This window comes from Calonectris borealis, chromosome 1 (assembly GCF_964195595.1).
Source record: "Calonectris borealis chromosome 1, bCalBor7.hap1.2, whole genome shotgun sequence".
Lineage (NCBI taxonomy): Eukaryota > Metazoa > Chordata > Aves > Procellariiformes > Procellariidae > Calonectris > Calonectris borealis.
This window is the reverse complement of record NC_134312.1, coordinates 208,635,258-208,652,673: the sequence shown is the minus strand read 5'-3', so window position 1 is coordinate 208,652,673 and position 17,416 is coordinate 208,635,258. Positions and strand designations below refer to the sequence as shown.

General features: G+C 45.5%; 1 protein-coding gene across 1 annotated transcript; it reads left to right on the top strand.

The window, feature by feature from the left end:
- The first annotated feature begins 1,865 nt into the window (after positions 1 to 1,865).
- On the top strand, positions 1,866 to 3,147 carry FUT4 (fucosyltransferase 4). Its single transcript, XM_075140370.1, has one exon. The coding sequence runs from the start codon at positions 1,881 to 1,883 to the stop codon at positions 2,976 to 2,978; it is 1,098 nt and encodes a 365-aa protein (XP_074996471.1). The 5' UTR covers positions 1,866 to 1,880; the 3' UTR covers positions 2,979 to 3,147.
- Positions 3,148 to 17,416: the final 14,269 nt, after the last annotated feature.

Here is a 17,416-nt window from a genome sequence, read left to right as displayed (position 1 = left end):
GAAAACTGAAAGAAAAGAAATTAGAGGAATTTTTTTTGTCCTTTTAAAGCGTTCTTAGAACCACATATGTTTACATTAAAATTTTTAAACCTCACAGCTATTTAAAAACTACAAAACCTTATGGTTACCAGAAAATTACTTTTTCCAGCTCTGTTTCACAGAGCTGCTGTGAAAAAGTATATCAGAGAGGCTCAAAACTTTTTTCCCAAGTCATTTGCTTCAGTGAACTAAGAGATCATTGATTCACACAGTTCAGAGACTGTTTGTACAGAACTGGAGAGCTTCCAGCTCTGACACTATGCGTTTTCATATCCATCAGCTATAGATCCAAGGTCTTCTCATATAGAGCTACTGAAGGCAGCGGAGTTACACCAAGCATAAATTCTCACTGATCATTTGGATTGCAGCATAGCTTTTACATACCACATAGATCAAGGCCCTGTGACTTGTCTCTATATTAGTAAAAAAAGTGATTCAGCCTGTTTACTCCCTGTTAATACTTTTAGAGGTGCTTGAAACGGTTTGAATTTGACAGGAATTCAAAGCTACTGCGGCTGCTGTCACTTCTTTTTTTTTTGTTAAATAAGTGATTTATTCAAACCTTCTTTCAACTTCACTCTCTGAATTGCAACTGTTTTAAAAGAAAATCCCCTGCATCTTCCAAAGCACTTCCCTGCAAGGCCACAGAATACAACATGTAAACCATAGCTCAGTTACTGTGGGAAAACCCTTTTGCCGGAATTTAAAACCTCTGACTGTTTCAGGCGTGGACTGGAAGAAGTAAGTGAGAAGGCGCATGGGAAGCAGCGGAGCAGTCCTGCTTTCTCCTGGGCAAGAGGGCAGGGAGACATGAGACTGTGTTGGCCTTCGTGGCGTGCATGGCAGGGCTCTCCTCTGCCCGTGGTCCTCTGCCCCACGCTCCTACCTGTACTCACAGGGTGCGGGTGCCCCGAAGCCCCGTGAACCGTCCCCATGACCCTTCTTGTGCGCGCTGGGGTCTGGGCTCTGGCCAGGGGTGCCCTTCCCGAGTGCAGAGACACAAATTCCCTCTGCAGCACCGAGTCAAAGATGAGCAACTGAGCAGGCCATGGAGGAAGGCTTCGATTGCCTGCACCTGCCCGCGGCCACCTCAGTGAGCCCCGGGGCTGCCACTGCCCGCACGCTGCCCGCAGCCACCTCAGCGAGCCCGGGGCTGCCACTGCCCACACAGCGCCTGCAGCCACCTCAGCGAGCCCGGGGCTGCCACTGCCCACACAGTGCCCGCAGCCACCTCAGCGAGCCCGGGGCTGCCACTGCCCACACAGTGCCTGCAGCCACCTCAGTGAGCCCGGGGCTGCCACTGCCCACACAGTGCCCGCAGCCACCTCAGCGAGCCCGGGGCTGCCACTGCCCGCACGCTGCCCGCAGCCACCTCAGCGAGCCCGGGACTGCCACTGCCCGCACGCTGGCCGCAGCCACCTCAGTGAGCCCCGGGGCTGCCATGGCGGTACCTGCCGCACGGGGGAGGCGATGAGGCCCCGGTGCCCTGCCGAGAGCCTGAGGGCCGCTCTCCTGTGGGCGAGGCGGCGACGGTCCAGCGCGGGCGGGGCAGGGCGGCACCCAGGGGCGGGCCGCGGGCCGCGGCGCTGGGCGGGCGGCCGCGGGGCCGGGAGGCGGCGGGGCTGCCGGCCGCCCGGGGAGGACGGGCGGGCATGGCCCGCGGGGGCGGTGGCACCGGCACCTCCCCGCCGCCGGGGCAGGGGGTGGGGGCTGAGAGGCGGCGGCGGCAGCAGCCCCAGCCCCAGCCCCAGCCCCAGCCGCAGCATGCGCTGGCCGGCCCCGGCCCCGCGGCTGCCCCGCGGCGGCCGCCAAGGGCAGAGCGGCGGCAGCGGGCGGCCTGGATGGAGCCGGCCCCGCGCCGCTGCCCCGCCGGGCGGCCCGGCTGCCCGCGGCGGTGGCGCCGGCGGCTGCGCGGGCGGCGGTGGGCGCTGGCGGCCGGGCTGCTGGGCGCCGCCGCCGCCCTCGCCCTCTACGCCTGCCTGCCGGAGCCGGCGGCGGCCCCGCGGGCCGCGGCGGGAGGCCGGGTCGGCGGCGAGGTGAACGTGCTGCTGTGGTGGGAGCCCTTCGGCCGCCCGCGGCGCATGGCCGACTGCCGGCGGCGGTACAACATCACGGGCTGCCGGCTCAGCGCCGACCGGAGCCGCTACGGCGAGGCGCAGGCGGTGCTTTTCCACCACCGCGACCTGGCGCTGCACGGCGCCGAGGGGCTGCCCCGCGGGCCCCCGCCGCGGCCCCCGCGGCAGCTCTGGGTGTGGATGAACTTCGAGTCGCCCTCGCACTCGCCCGGCCTGCGGGGGCTGGCCGGCCTCTTCAACTGGACCATGTCCTACCGGCGGGACTCGGACGTCTTCGTGCCCTACGGGTACCTCTACGCCCCGCCGACGCCCCGGCCCTTCGTCCTGCCCCGCAAGACGCGGCTGGTGGCCTGGGTCATCAGCAACTGGAACGAGGAGCACGCCCGGGTGCGCTACTACCGCCAGCTGAAGGAGCACCTCGCCATCGATGTGTACGGGGCGCGGGGGCTGGCGCTGGCCGAGGGGGGAGTGGTGGAGACCGTCTCAGCCTACAAGTTCTACCTGGCCTTCGAGAACTCCCAGCACACCGACTACATCACGGAGAAGCTCTGGAGAAACGCCTTCGCCGCCAGCGCCGTGCCCGTCGTCCTCGGACCCCGCAGGGCTAACTACGAGCGCTTCATCCCCCCTGACTCCTTCATCCACGTTGACGACTTCCCCAGCCCCCGGCTGCTGGCCACCTACCTGAAATTCCTTGATAAAAACAAACCCAACTACAGGAAGTATTTTGCCTGGAGGAAGAAGTACGAGGTCCACGTCACCTCGTTCTGGGACGAGCATTTCTGCAAGGTTTGTGAGGCCGTGAGGACAGCCGGGAATCAAATCAAGACTGTACGAAATCTGGCCAGCTGGTTTGAAAGCTGATGTTCCTGGCGGGTGAGGCTTGCCTGGCCAGCCTGTGCCAGCAGTGGACTGCGTCAAGGCGTAGGGAAGGATGGGTCTCACAGAGATCATTAGCCGAGGTAGTACGCAGAAGGCGGTCATCAGTGAGAGAAGCATACAGGTACAGGTAAACAAGCTGTGAAAAGCTTACAAATGGAAGATTTTTATTAAAGTGCAAATTTATGGAAGTACAAAGAAACATCAAGCCAAGATGATTCTTAAAGGGCAAAGTTAAATTCCCGGAAGTCGTACAGGTCTGAAACCTTTACAGTTGTGCACAGCTCGACATAAATAACCGATGCCAAGTTCTTCAGCCGTACAGCTGAAACCAATTTTGTCGGCTATGACAGCTTCCTGGACCATGAAACTTTCTTTTGCTTACGGGGGATACATGATCAGCGCTGGCTTTCTGTACTCCGAAGACAAAAGTGAATATTTTTAACAGTGATTATTATGGGTGTGAAAGCTATTTGCAGACAAATTCTGAGCCACAAGTGTTGAACGTAAGAATGTAATGATACAGTAGCACTTTTTAGCAATGTTAGAAATTGCAGCAGCCAACTAATAATGCTTTGAGCCAAATAATAATTCTATTTAGGAAAAAGTGTATGGAGGGGACTGGATCTGAGTGGAACAAACAGCTCAGATGGTGTAGAGTATTTCTTCCACTGCCTACCAAAACCATAGGCGTGTTTATCCTGTATGAAAGTGGAGAAGAACTTGAAATACAGGGAAAGACAGACTGTTGGAACAGGAAAAAAAGTTGCAACATTTCCACCCTCCCTATTCAGGAATTAGAAAATGTTTACAGGAATCTGCATGTTTTTCTCTGCACAATTACTGCCATATAGGAAAAAGCAGGGAAAGGCTCAGAACTACAGGGTTTTTATTATTACATTGAGTATGTATACAGAAAGGCTAACTTATTTCTCTCATATCATTAGACAGTCCTATTGTGTAGCGATTGTTTTAGTTTATGGCACACATTTTAAAAAATTCCGCTGGGTGACAGACTACTCAGAATGCTGCTTTCCTGTTTGTAAAATAATAATTACCAAAAAAACCCACCCCAAAACTCAAGTCCCAAATCACTGCCTTTCAAAAAGAAAATTACTGTAGAGAATAAGATCTAGACTGTTGGTAAAATACAGATTGTGCGAGGAAAGAATATGAAAAGGGAAAGATTTAATTTTTTTTTTCCTTTGGTTTTGAGGGGTTTTTCCAGCTCAGTTTTTTAATCAATAAATAGGTTCCTAAAATAAAACTTCCTTCTCTCAGTACCTACCGGGAACATTTACGGTAGTTATTCCCTTTCAGACTCTGCCATTTTGCTGGAGTCTTCCTAGTAGTCAGTGTATGGTTACTTTTTGGTTACGTGTAATCTTGCTTGGTGAAATCCAGAAAGAAACTTGAAATGCCATTACACATGCTCAGGAAGCTGAGCCCTCCTTGCCCTTTGCAACTGTAAGGTTTGGTGGCAAAAAATGATAACCCACAAGAGTCCTGCACAAATGATTAAGGGATTCGTCCATCTCCTATTTAAGGGGCTGGATAATCCATGGGGTTACCCAGAGGCTTCACTTGGAATAAAATCATGGGCACAGAACAGGTGGGGAAAGAAGAAAGTTGCAAATAAAAGATGGGCATCAGAACAGGTGAGTTCACTGGCGTTTGTGAGTCATATTTAGGTTAGAAAAGGATTAGATTTGACTTGAGCAGGAAGGGATGTTGGGTAGGTGCTTTTAAGATTTATGAGCGGACAGCCTACTGTTACTTATTTTAAATTAGATGTTCCCCATGATTAGGTAAGCGTGGAACCAAGAATTATTAAAAAAAAATCTAATAATAATGAAGTTCATTAATAATTTGCACAGATTTACCAGATCAGATCTTGCTGGGTCCTATGTTTATTCCCTTCTGCTTTTGTGCAAGGAAGGATGGCTGAAAGTACTTCATGAACCTTTCTGTTGTTAATGTCAGAGTTGCTTGTTATTAATGAGTTGCTTCTGTTGTTAATGTCAGAAATTTTATTGGGAAAAGAGAGAAGACAGTCAATGCTATGTGCAGTGTAGTAGGGATGGTCCCTAACGCTGCATTTTCATTTGAACAGGTCTTAAGTGATTGTTTAAAGCAAAAGCATGTTTTTCATGGCGTGCTGATCTGTTTCTCTACCAGTGGTTACTACTCCATAAAATTGGTTTTGATAATTTTAAAATTCTAATTTAAATGTAGCATTAACAGTAATAGCTAAGTGTCAGGATGATAGAATCTCATAGAATCATAGAATCATTAAGGTTGGAAAAGACCTCTAAGATCATCGTGTCCAACCGTCAACCCAACACACCATGCCCACTATGCCATGTCCCCTGTCTACCTTTGAATTATACTTCTTTTCTGTTCAGTTTTTATCATAGTTATGTAAATGTATACAAAACCCGATCTTAAAAGTGGTGAACTAATATTTAAGTTTGCACTACTTTTTATCAGTCTGCTGAAAGTGCATTTTTTTCAGTCCTTCTAATTTTTTTAGCATTTTCTGAAGTTTCCAGGCACACAGTTCTTCAGTGTAATCGTTAGTAATGCCACAGGCAGAAGATCAGGCTACAGCAGCATGGGAATTTCCAGAGATTGCAACCGATACTTTTTTTCTCAGCCTCTCTAAGAAAAGCAGTTGAAATCTTTGATGAACTAGAATTCTGTAAAATTCAGAAAAGAGCTATGCAATAATTAAAGCAACACATTTGAATAAGATGTTCACAGTTGTGCTGTATTTGTAAGTTATGCATTGAGTATATTCAAGAATTGTATGATGAAAACTGCAGTCTTGTAATAATTATTTCAGAGCTCTTGCTTTGGGAGAAAATAATCTTTTCCTAGTTTCATAGTTCTTGTGTTAGCGTTGCACACTTTTCCCTTTAGATTTGGGAGGAAATTCAGCCCTGGTCTACAGCTGCTGAAGTCAGTAATACAGCAGCTCTATAAATCTAGTTTGGTTTTTGGCGGATCCGCTCCACGGGCTAATAGTGTACCATTATAAGCTAAGGACTGGCTTTTGTAATTCACTTTGTAGAGCCCAAGATCAATGGTGAATAAAAAGTTTGAGCAAATTGGATTGTAGGTCGGGTACCAGACTCCACAAGATATTGCAGGTGATGCATATAATCCATCTGTAAAAATTAAGCAAATGTATTTTCTATTTTAAGTAGAAAAGTCTTTTTGGATACATTTTGAAAAAGTGTTTTATTCCATGCCTTAAAATATTGGGGTGGAGGGAGAGAAAGGAAGATCATTATCTTCTGGTTTTTATAAAGAGAAGAAATAGTATTACTTTTTGATTATGGTGTAAATGGAATAGAGAATTATGTGATCCTTTAAGTTACATATTGTATCTCAGGGAATTTTATACTGTAGAGTTTCTTAATCTTCATAGAATGAAGTAACTTTTTGTATTAATTATTTAGATTGACACTCAATAAAATTAAAGAAAGGAATTACCATAAAATGACCCTATTTTTTTATTTTGTCATCTTTCTGTGTTTTGAAAGCTGTAGAAAACAGCTTTTTAAAGAGAATGAATTTCTTTTCATGTTTGTTTAATCAATAGAAGTGGCTGATTGTTCTCAAAGTAGTCAGGCCGTCTGAGGTTAGGAATGAAACCTGGTTGTGCCAGGAGAAAAATATTTTCATAGGAGAGGCTGTGCTGAGTTATTTTCATAGTATGAAAAGGAGCATTTATTGAAGTTCAATGTCTGCTGGAAAAATATCATTTCAAACAAAACCAAAAAACAAACTTTCTCTTGACCTACAGAGAATTTGAATGTGATTGGAATTTTTTCCCCCCTTAAATTTCAAAATGAAATTGAGATTGTGTTTATTTTGATATTCAGCACGTAGTGCTACAGCTATCTCTTCAGCTGCAGCTTTTTTCATGCTTGTTCATCATCTTCAACTGAGCAACAAAAGACAAAGGGCCCGAAGCTCTTTTCCCTAAGTTTTTGTTAACACTGGTTGCAACACAGGTGATTGTTTACCTCTCTCTTCAGTCATCTTCTGTACTGCTTGGTGCATAGTACTGAGAAATTTCAGCACTTCTGAACCTTCCAGCCTATCCGGGATGGGGTAAGTGCTACAGTCCTCACTTTTCCCCTCCTCAGGTGATTGACGTTGTATCGCCATCACATTTAACTTTTGTAAGTAGAGCTTAAACTGACTGCTTGTTTACTCGTGCCCGAGAAGGGGAATGTTTTTTTGCTTGTTTTCCAGACCAGATTGAACTCTGGGTTGGGGAAACTGGTGGAAATATTTTTCTGCCAAACATTGCGTGCAGTTTGTTCAAGCTTGTTTGGTGACTCTTGAGAAGTGAGTTAAGCCTGATTAAACTCACTTGCACAGCTCTCTATCCAACGGTCATATAAAATGGTATTTGTTTTAAGAATGTAAACAGTCCTTTGTAGGGAGCATAGAGCTGACTCAATCTAAAATCTGTTGACAAGAACACAACGACTTAACATGAATTTAAGTGGTATTTAACTAAAGATAAATCAGGATCCAAGTATAAAAGCCTATTTCTAATCAGTAAAAAAAGTCATTATTTGAATAACTCAGGTGTCACTTGTAACCAACTCGGTTTAACAATTATGATCTGTATAATTCTGTATTTTCTTCTGTATGGTCAGTTTAAAAACAATACTTGAGGCCAGAGTATCTATGTCTACTCTACATTCTGCAGATGTTTTGCTTTATGATCTTGAGCTAATTAGTTAAGCCTAAATTTGGCACAGTGGGGGCTATTCCCGAGAGTCTCACCGCAAAGAATATCTGAGAGGAATAAGACAAAGCCTGTTTTTCAGGAATGCTTGGAGAGCTGCAGGGATTTGGCACCGCTGGTGGTAAGGTGCTCAGTGTGTTCAGGAAGCATCCTGAAGCTACGAGCCCCTTTTAATTGGAAAATTTTCTCTTGAGGAGTAAATACTTCTCTAAGGTCCTTCAATGATTTTAGGTCCTTGGAATTATAATTGCATGGGTTTAAATTTTGCACACAGAGTTAAAATCAGACTTTATTTCAGTAACGCTCAATATTTTAATAATATTCTTTTAATAACTATCAGAAGATGGTCCAAAATTAGAAACTTGCATTTCTCTCTATTTATTAAACCATCTTTTGAAGTTAATCAGCACACGGGTCGTTTGTATGCATTATGGAAGACAATTCTGCATTTGCATCCTCACATTTGCCACTGGTGTAAAAGATGCTCTAGGTATTTTGGATGATGGGAAGCTAAGCGCAGGAAGAAGCAGAGCACTAGCAATGCCCAAATTGTGGCATACTATGGCTCTGAGGTCCTGATCACAAGAGTGCCTATGACTGGAAATTGGCCATCTTGTTTATGAACAGAAGGCAGAAAGATGATTGCAAATAGAAAGCGTAGATTATCGGATTGTGAATATATTTTGGTGCATTCGTAATGCTGCTTAAATAAGTGCGTGCAGTGTTAAAGATGATTGATTTATTTGAAGCAAGCACAACAGCACTATGTGAAATACAGCAAAATAATTGTCCTAAACGCAAAGTTGGATTTAAAATGGAAAAATGATACTGAAATTACAAAAAAAAAGAAAATAAACCTTGCAAATGCAGGAAAGCATGGATATACATTTTAAATTCTTAACTATGAAGAGAATGAAGAGAATTTTCTTGGAAATGCTGACTCTAGCCCCAATTAAAAATAGAGAACATAGGTTCAGAGTCGTGATTACATGCTTACATCTGTTTCTGAATAGGAATGGCCTCCTGAGATTAAGGCAGAGCTCTGAATGTTTTTATTTCCTTTCCAGTCCCAAACCTACATTTTGCTTGGCTTAATGCTAGTTTCCCTTCTCTGTCATTCACACGTTGCTCCTCAAATGTGCACAGGCCTGTGGCTCTGATGGCTTCTCACAATGGAGACAAGAGCTGCTCACTTTGGAGAAGCAGAGCTAAGAAGAGACAAGTTAATATATGGATGTTTGCTGAGAATTTTGGTCGGATTTTGCAGTAGTCCTGGCATAAATGCAAGTAAGCAGTAGAAGCTGAAGACAAAATAGAGAAGCATGTTTTATGGTAGTATTTTGTTCGAGACCCCAGCCTGGAGTGAAACATCTCATCAGATTTTAAGGCTGAGACTTTATGCTGCGAGTTTTCTATTTATTGGTGAAGATTATTTTATCAGGTACCCCTGAAGATTCCCACTGCTATACTCGCTCAGAATCATAGAATCATAGAGATGGACCATGAACACGGAGACTTCATTCAGTATGTCTGTGCTCTGAAAAAATGGGTTAGGTTAGTTAGAGCAGAATTTGTGCTGGGCTCAGGCTCTGGTAAAGCACCGTCAGGCGTATTAATGAAAAACCACAGGTTCACCGCCCTGTCTGTTCCAGTAACTGTGGTGAGGAATGTTTTCTGCACTGGGTCTTTGGAGAAAAGCTAGAGCCGGCATGATGCTGAATTACTCTTCCTCGTAATTCAGAGTGGCGTTTTATTCCATTGTGCTGCCATTATGTCAAACCTAGATTTTATTTTTAAATACAGATATTAAATGTATTCTACTATTTTACAAAAGTACTTTAAAATAATAACAAGAATTAAAAAATATATTTCACTGGTGTAACTGGGAAAAGGAAGTTGTTTGTGGATTTATAGCACTGAGCTAAGAACCAGGAGGTTTTTGCTGTAGAAGTTTCCGCTGTAGTTGTGGACAAGTAAGTTATTTATTAACATAGGGCTGGTCTGAAGCACTGGGTCCTGTCTTCTGCAGGCTTCACTTTAGGTCCTTTGGGACTGATCCTCACTTTTGCAGGAGCATATCTGATTTCCTGAGATACTTCAGGCATACCCAGCTGCAGTCAGCTGCTTGCATCCTGGGCTTTATCTGCTTGTTTCTACCTCTGCCCCTGTGTGACCAAGAGAGGAGCTCCTCTGTCTCTTCTCTTGCAATCTTCTGTCCCTTTTCCATCCTCGTTTTGGACGATGCTCTTAGTGCTGGAGGAGGGTGAAGATGGAAACGTCTATGAGAGCCAGCGTGCATGTGAGCTCAAGAGAGAGCCTGTGCAGCAGGTTAATGAAGGGAAAGAGGAAGATATCTCTCCTAATCACGTTTCCCAACATACAACCTTCTTAAACCTTTGGAAGAAAGATGACTGAAGGCAAGGGGAGGCATAGGCTACTTTCAGTCTTTTTTCATACCTGGAGAATTGCTAGTTTATCTGGGATCATTGTAGGTGAGGAGAGAAAATGCATCCCCTCTCCTGCCCTCTTCCTTCTTGTAAGCTGAGGTCACCTCTGGTGAAACACAAGTGGCCCATGGAATATGAGCCTTCCAAAATGTCACAAAAGGCAGGAATCCAACTAAAACTATGGCTATTTGTTGGAAGGTAAGGTGCTTATAGCTCAGCTTGACTTCAGTAGTTTTGGCACTGCTCTCACTGGAACCAGGATTTCACTCTGCTTGTATCTGCCCTTAGTAATGGATAAAATCAGTCATTGAACATAATGCTTTGTCCACAATGTAAAAAGTGAGCATTCTGCTGAGTTTTTGTCAAGTTATTAAGGTAATTTAATCCTACAAGTTATGACTGTTTTCTTTATTCTTGACATCGGTACTGGATATTCAGTTTTCAATCAAACACGCATTATATCTTGTAAAACCTGCTAGAGGGAGAGTACTGGGGTGGCCATGCTCAGCACAGGAAGGTGGAGGTTGCGTATCAGCAGCAAAAGAAAGGAGGCAATTCACAGCAATAAAACCAGGTAAGGAAAGGTTAGCCAGGGCAAGGATGGCAACTGAAATGTTCACTTGGAGAGCCCCAATTAATATGAAGAAGAGTCTGGTTTGTTTCTTTTGTTTTATTTTCATATTAACCCTAGAGGGAAAGACACTTCCTGGAACTTCATTGATTCTAGCAGTCCCTTTGTGAGTAAGCTCTCCCGTAGGAGGTATCTTTCTGCTTTGGAGTTGACAAATAACTAGAAATACGAGGTCAAGCTCTCAACTGATGGAAACCAGCATGCCCACCTTTACCTCCTGAGGTGCTTCATTTCATTCGTGGAATATTATGTACCAATTACTTATGTCTTCAGAAAGCCACATTAAAGAAATAACTTTAGGTTTATAGAACGTATCATTCCTTTGGTTTTGGTATTTAGTTTTCCCTTCAGATTCTTTGCCTGAAGTTGTATTGTAGTTTGTCATTACAGTTTAGTCATTTCTGTTTCTACTAATTAGAAAGTTATTAAAATGAGGAGTAATCCACAGGAGCTGGTGAGTTCTTAGTAAACAATTTTTTTCTGCGCCTACTGATACAGAGGAGAGGAAATCTGGCCTCCCGCTCAGAGTTAAGGAGTGAGAAAGACCCGTATTCTTATTATAGCTCTGCTTCATGGTGGGTTGCAGATCACTGAGAAGCAATAGCGGGATACCATTAACAACTGCTTTGTCAGGAGTGGTCCAAAGTCCAATGCACACCCCAAAGCTCTGTCTTCTTACCCCATTCAAGTTGCTGACAAATCCTGGCCAGCCCTTGCAGCAATGTTGTACAGGGCTTTGGGTACGTACCCTGTGCCTGCTCTCTACTAGGTGGCAGCACCAGGACAGGTGGGACAGAGTGATGGGAGGATTCTTCTCCATGTTTGTGTCCACACAGTACATGGGCAGATGCTGAAGCTTGGGGCATCTTCTGTCCCTTCTGGGTCATTCTGGAGCAGCCCCCAAGGGCACCATCACTGCAGGCAGTATGAATGAGTGGCAGACCTGGACTTGACTCCATGTGTGAGATGGAGAAGATAAACAAATGTCACCAAAGAATTTTTTTTAACTTTCTGAAGTACTTTGAACCCCATTGCCTAAAGAATTTGAGGAATGCAAAGAACTTCACAATAAAACATGCAAAGAGACCCTTTTGGTCACAGGCATAGACTTTTCCATAGCCTCAGAATGTTCCCATGCCTAAAACCTGCAGAAACAAGCTGGAAAAGCCCCATAAGCTTTTTCCCATGTGTAGCAACTGGAAGAAAGCAGGAGAAAGCAAGGACGTCACCAAAGCAATAAAAGAAATGTGTTAGATGAAAAGCTTGCAGGAGACTGGGAGACTGACAAGCAGCCCTGTGACCTGACCAGGGCAGGGGCTGGGTGGGGGGTTCCTTTTTGATCTTACATCTGGGAGTAATTTTACCCCGAGCATACAAGCGAGATAGATGATCCACTCAGCCTCTAGGTTGAGTATCATCAGTAGCACCATCAGGGCACTGAACAACAAGTTAAGATTCATCTCCAGTGTTTCAGAAGAAAGATAAATCTTGTTCCTCCCTTTCGTAGATGCCTGAGGCACGGAGGCATAGGCCGCTCTCCTCGCACTGGTTACTGACTTGTGAGGTATTGTGGGAAGAATCCTCCTCCCGACATCGCCTCAAGGGCTGAAGTGATTTTAACCAACCTGTTCTTACAACTCTACAAGCTCTCAACAGCCGTCCAGCCTCTCCAGCTGGCTAACCTGTGGACTCTTTAACCAGTGTCTGCTGGCTGTGGGACAGCTGGATATGCTATTTAGGTACTTGGATAGACTATTTACAATTTTAAATGTTTTCTCTGTTCCTATTGCTCTAGTGATTGATGTGTCTCCCTGTGCACTTACCTGTTACATTTCTGCTGTGGGCCATCTTCCACACCTTGCTCTCATTTCCCTCTTAAAGGACTGCTCTCCAGCTCAGCCACTTGGCCAGGTTAGTCTGGTCTGGTGGGTTGTGATACTCAATGGAAAAGTAGTGTCATGAAACAACAGGTACATATGTGATTTTCTTTTTTGGTGGCCTTTTGGGATTGTGGCTAGCCAGTCTGGGGGGTTACCAAGAGGCTGGAAAGAGAAGGAAAGTGAGGTGAAGAACAGAATGATGTATCTCCTTGCCTTAACCAAAGCTAATCACACCCAAAGAACAGAAGAGCTTCTAGGAGGCAAGTGTCCCTAAATGGCAAATTGAAGAAACTCTCCATATTTGCACTGTAATGTTCCCCATGACAGTATCAGAAATGGGGATGGGGAAATCTCCATGTCTTTTTTTCTGAACACCTGCTTCTCCGCAAATTTACATTTGATCCTCGACTGCCGCAGAGCACTCATCTTGTGCCTCTTCCCATAACTTGTTCACCTGCTTGATCCTGCTTAACTGCAAGGGGATCTGGACTGTTAAAACGTGCCCTTGAGGCCATCCGCTCTCCTCCAGCAGATGCGTAGGGCCCGGAGGGGGCAGTGAGCTCTGTGCTGGGAGCGCTGACGGCTCAGATCCCATGCTCACGTCTGCCTAGGCCATGCAGAGACAGAGCTGACTGTACGGTTCATCTCTGTGAGATGCCTGCTCCTCCCAGGTGTCCCTATGCCCCCGCATCTTGTAGCTTGTCCAAATACTTGAGCAGTGTTCCTTGTGGGTACACTGCCTCTGCACAGACAGGCAGCGAGTGCAATGGCAGATCATACAGCAGGAGTAACTATGACTCTCTTAAGATGGGATAATAGTACCTGGGCAGGGCTGCAGAGGCCACACCTCCTCGTGGTCCCGCTGGATGCCCTTCGGGGTAGCCAGGATGGCCTCTGCCCCAGTGTGTTGGAGTTATAGTTGCTTCCTCCTTATCAACTGGCTTCACCAGCCACTCAATAGTATTTATAAAGGTGAAACAAATTCCAGCATCGATTGTTAATCATTAAAGGTGAAACGAATTCAGGCATTGATTGTTAATCGTTGCCCAGAGCCTGTGCCCTCAGGTGTAGTTGGGCTCAGTCTGGCAGCCTTTGGGGTGGTGCTGTCCGGCTTATGTGTACCCTCACACTGGGATGGATAAAATGGGTCAGCCAACGCGGGTTACATTCCTATCGTTTGCCACACAAACAAGTCCTAGGGACTTGCAAGACGAAGTGGTCACTAGAACCATCAAAGACCACGAAAAATCATTGGAAGAGGGAGTAGATTTGAATGGACTGGAGTTTGTTAACTCAGAGATCGATGGTTTGGAATGGTGTCATCCTTCCACCTGGAATGACAGTTTAGCCATGCTGCCAGAGGTGTCTGAGGTACCTACTTCTCCAAGTCTCAAGGGCATTACCATCAGCTCATGCCTAAGGGAGGCTGAGAGCAAAGAGGAGGGGGAACTCTCACCCCCAGGAGCCATGGCCCAATATTCTCCATTGCCATCAATGCCTATCCTGAGTGTCAATGTGGACCTGCCAACTGAGGGCATGCCGGTGGTGAAGCCAAAAAAGCCATCCTACCCATGTGGAAACTGGATAGGAAAGATGTCAGGACTGATTGAACATCTGAAGAGAGTGCATGGAAAGAGAAAGATCTTGTTGCAATGTGCCTGATGTGGGAGAACGAACATGAAACATCATAGTATTGCCTGCCACTTCCCAAAGTGCAATGGAATCTGCCCCAGTGGAGGGCTGGGTCTGTGCGGAATGCGAGAGAGTATTAGAATCAAAAATCGGCCTGGGACAGCATAAACGCTTGGCCCACCCAGCTATCAGGAATATTGAGCAGATTATCGCCTCCCGCCCTAAAGAGAGTACTGCAAGAGGGGTACATCGGCAGTGCTGGACGGAGGAGGAGATGGAGTTATTGCAGAAGTTGGATAAACAGTATGAGGGGAGTAAGAACATCAACAAGTTGATTGTGGAACATATTCTGTTGAAAACAGCCAAACAGATAAGTGACAAGAGAAGAGGACTCCATAAAAGTCCTGTGAAAAGAAGGGAAAAAGATCAAGAATGGAGGGAACATCTAGCAAAAGAAGGGGAACATCTTTTGGACATTGGATCGCATGTAGATGGGGGACTGAGGTCCCATTATCGAAGAGTGATCTCTGATTGGTTAACATCTGAAAAGCTGCTCATTCTTCAGGGAACTTCTGAAAAGGTGATCAAAGGGAAAGAAGATCCATCAACATTGATTGATGAGGTGGTTGAGGACTGCAATTCATGCCTGTTTATGAAGTCCACCGAGTTGAAAGCAAGCCAAGGTCAAAAGCACTAAGTGGCCTGCAGGGCTCGTCCTTCTGAACCACCAAAGGAGTGGATGAAGGCGGCGGCCATTCCTACGATTCCAGCAGCTGTTTTACCTGGATAGAGGGAAACTTGCCAGTATCATCCTGGAAGATGTGGAATCCCTGAGGTGCAGTATCCCACTAGACAAGGTGCACAAGGTCTTCAAGTTGAGATGGGAATCACCGGGAACATTCAAGGGCCTAGGCGCTTTCAGAACCATTGGTCAGGTGGACAACTCGGCATTTGAAGCCACGATCACGGCAAAATAAATCTCTAAAAACATCAAAGAGATGAGTAAGAACGTGGCGTCAGGACCAGATGAGCTAAGTTTGAGAGATCTTATTAAGATCACTACACCCAATTAATGGAACTTTTCAATCTGTGATTCTATCTGGTACCATACTGGACATGGTGAGAGAATGCTGGACTGTACTAATGTCAAAATCTGCTTTACCAGAACACCAGAATGACATCAATAATTTGTGACCAATTACCATCGGATCGACCATCTAGAGGTTGTTTTCAAGGATTTTAACAGCAAGGTTAACTAAGGCATGTCCCATTAATCCAGCGGAAAGGGGGTTTATAAGGTCATCAGGTAGTGCAGAAAACTCAAAATTACTACAGTCTTAATTCGAAATGCAAGGAAGGAACATCAACCCCTGGAGTTAGTCTTTGTTGATTTAGCAAAGGCCTTTGACACCGTGAGCCATTTTCATATCATTACGGCTCTTAAGCAGAAAGGCATGGACAAACATATTATTGCCCTGATTACAAATTTGTATCATAACATCAACACTGATATTGACCTGAAGAATGAACAGTCAGATCCCATTGGGATTCGGATTGGTGTAAAACAGAGTGATCCAATGTCTCCAATTTTATTTAACTTACCTGTGGACCCCCTGCTGTGTAAGTTGCAGGAGAAAGGATGTGGGTTCCAACACTGCTCAAAAAAAAAAATAATTATGGCTTTTGCAGACGACTTGGTACTGCTGAGCGGATCATGGGAGGGAATGCAGAAAAATACTGAAATTTTGGAGGTCTTTTGTGATCTAACTGGCCTCTGTTGTGGTTTAACCCTGCAGGCAGCCAAACACCACACAGCTGCTTGCTCACTCCCCACCCCTGCAGTGGGATTGGGGAGAAAACCGGAAAAAAAGTAAAATTCGTGGGTTGAGACAAAACTGGTTTAATAGAACAGAAAAGGAAGGGGAAATAATAATAATAATATAAGTGATGCACAATGCAATTGCTCACCACCCGCCGACCAATGCTCAGCCTGTAGCCAAGCAGCGATCGCCCCTCCCCCACGAACCCTCAGTTTATGTACTGAACACGACATCATATGGTATGGAATATCCCGTTGGCCAATTGGGTCAACTGTCCTGGCTGTGCTCCCTCTCAGCTTCTTGTGCACCTGGCAGAGCATAGGAAGCTGAAAAGTCCTTGACTATGTCAACACTACTTAGCAACAACTAAAACATCAGTGTGTTGTCAACATTATTCTTGTCCTAAATCCACAGCACTATACCAGCTACTAGAAAGAAAATTAACTATCCCAGATGAAACCAGGACAAAGACACAAGAGGAGAAGTGCTACGGCTTTTACATCAAGCCTACAGAAGATTCATATACAAGCAATGACTGTCCTCCATGGGTGATTAATGGCACTCCCCTCAATATGATTGAACCTGGTAGCTCTGAAGAGTACCTGGGCCTATGTATTGACCCATGGACTGGAATATCGAAACCAGAACTACTGGAAAAAGTGAAGGGGTGGTTACAACGGATTGGGAAGGCTTCACTGAAATGATTTCAGGAAGTTGATGTCTTGAAAGGATATACTATTCTGCGATTGATTTACTTAGCAGACCAGGCTGACATAAAAGCTATGTACCTGGAAACCCTTGATTTGGCAATTCGAGCTGCTATCAAGGAATGGTTACCTCTACTGTCATGTACCTGTGACACCATCCTGTATTCCAGCATTTGGGATGGAGACCTGGGTATTACCAGACTCTCGGGGCTGATCCCTAGTGTACAGGCTTGAAGGCTGCACAGAACTGCACAGTCTTTGGATGAGACAGTAAGAGCGGTCGTTTGGCAAGAGGGTATTGAGAAAGAATTTGAAAGATTATGGATTGCAGCAGGAGGAGATAAGGATAAAATTCCATCTATGTAGGACCCTAGAGTGGTCATGGTGATTTCAGAGGAAGTAGATGGTGAGGAACCAGTCTCGGAATGGGAGATACCCACTCCAAAAGTTACCTTTCCGAGACCCTGTAAGTGGCAAAACCAGGAATTTGTGAATTGGACCTACCACAGGGCCGTGGAATTTCCAACTTTGAGAA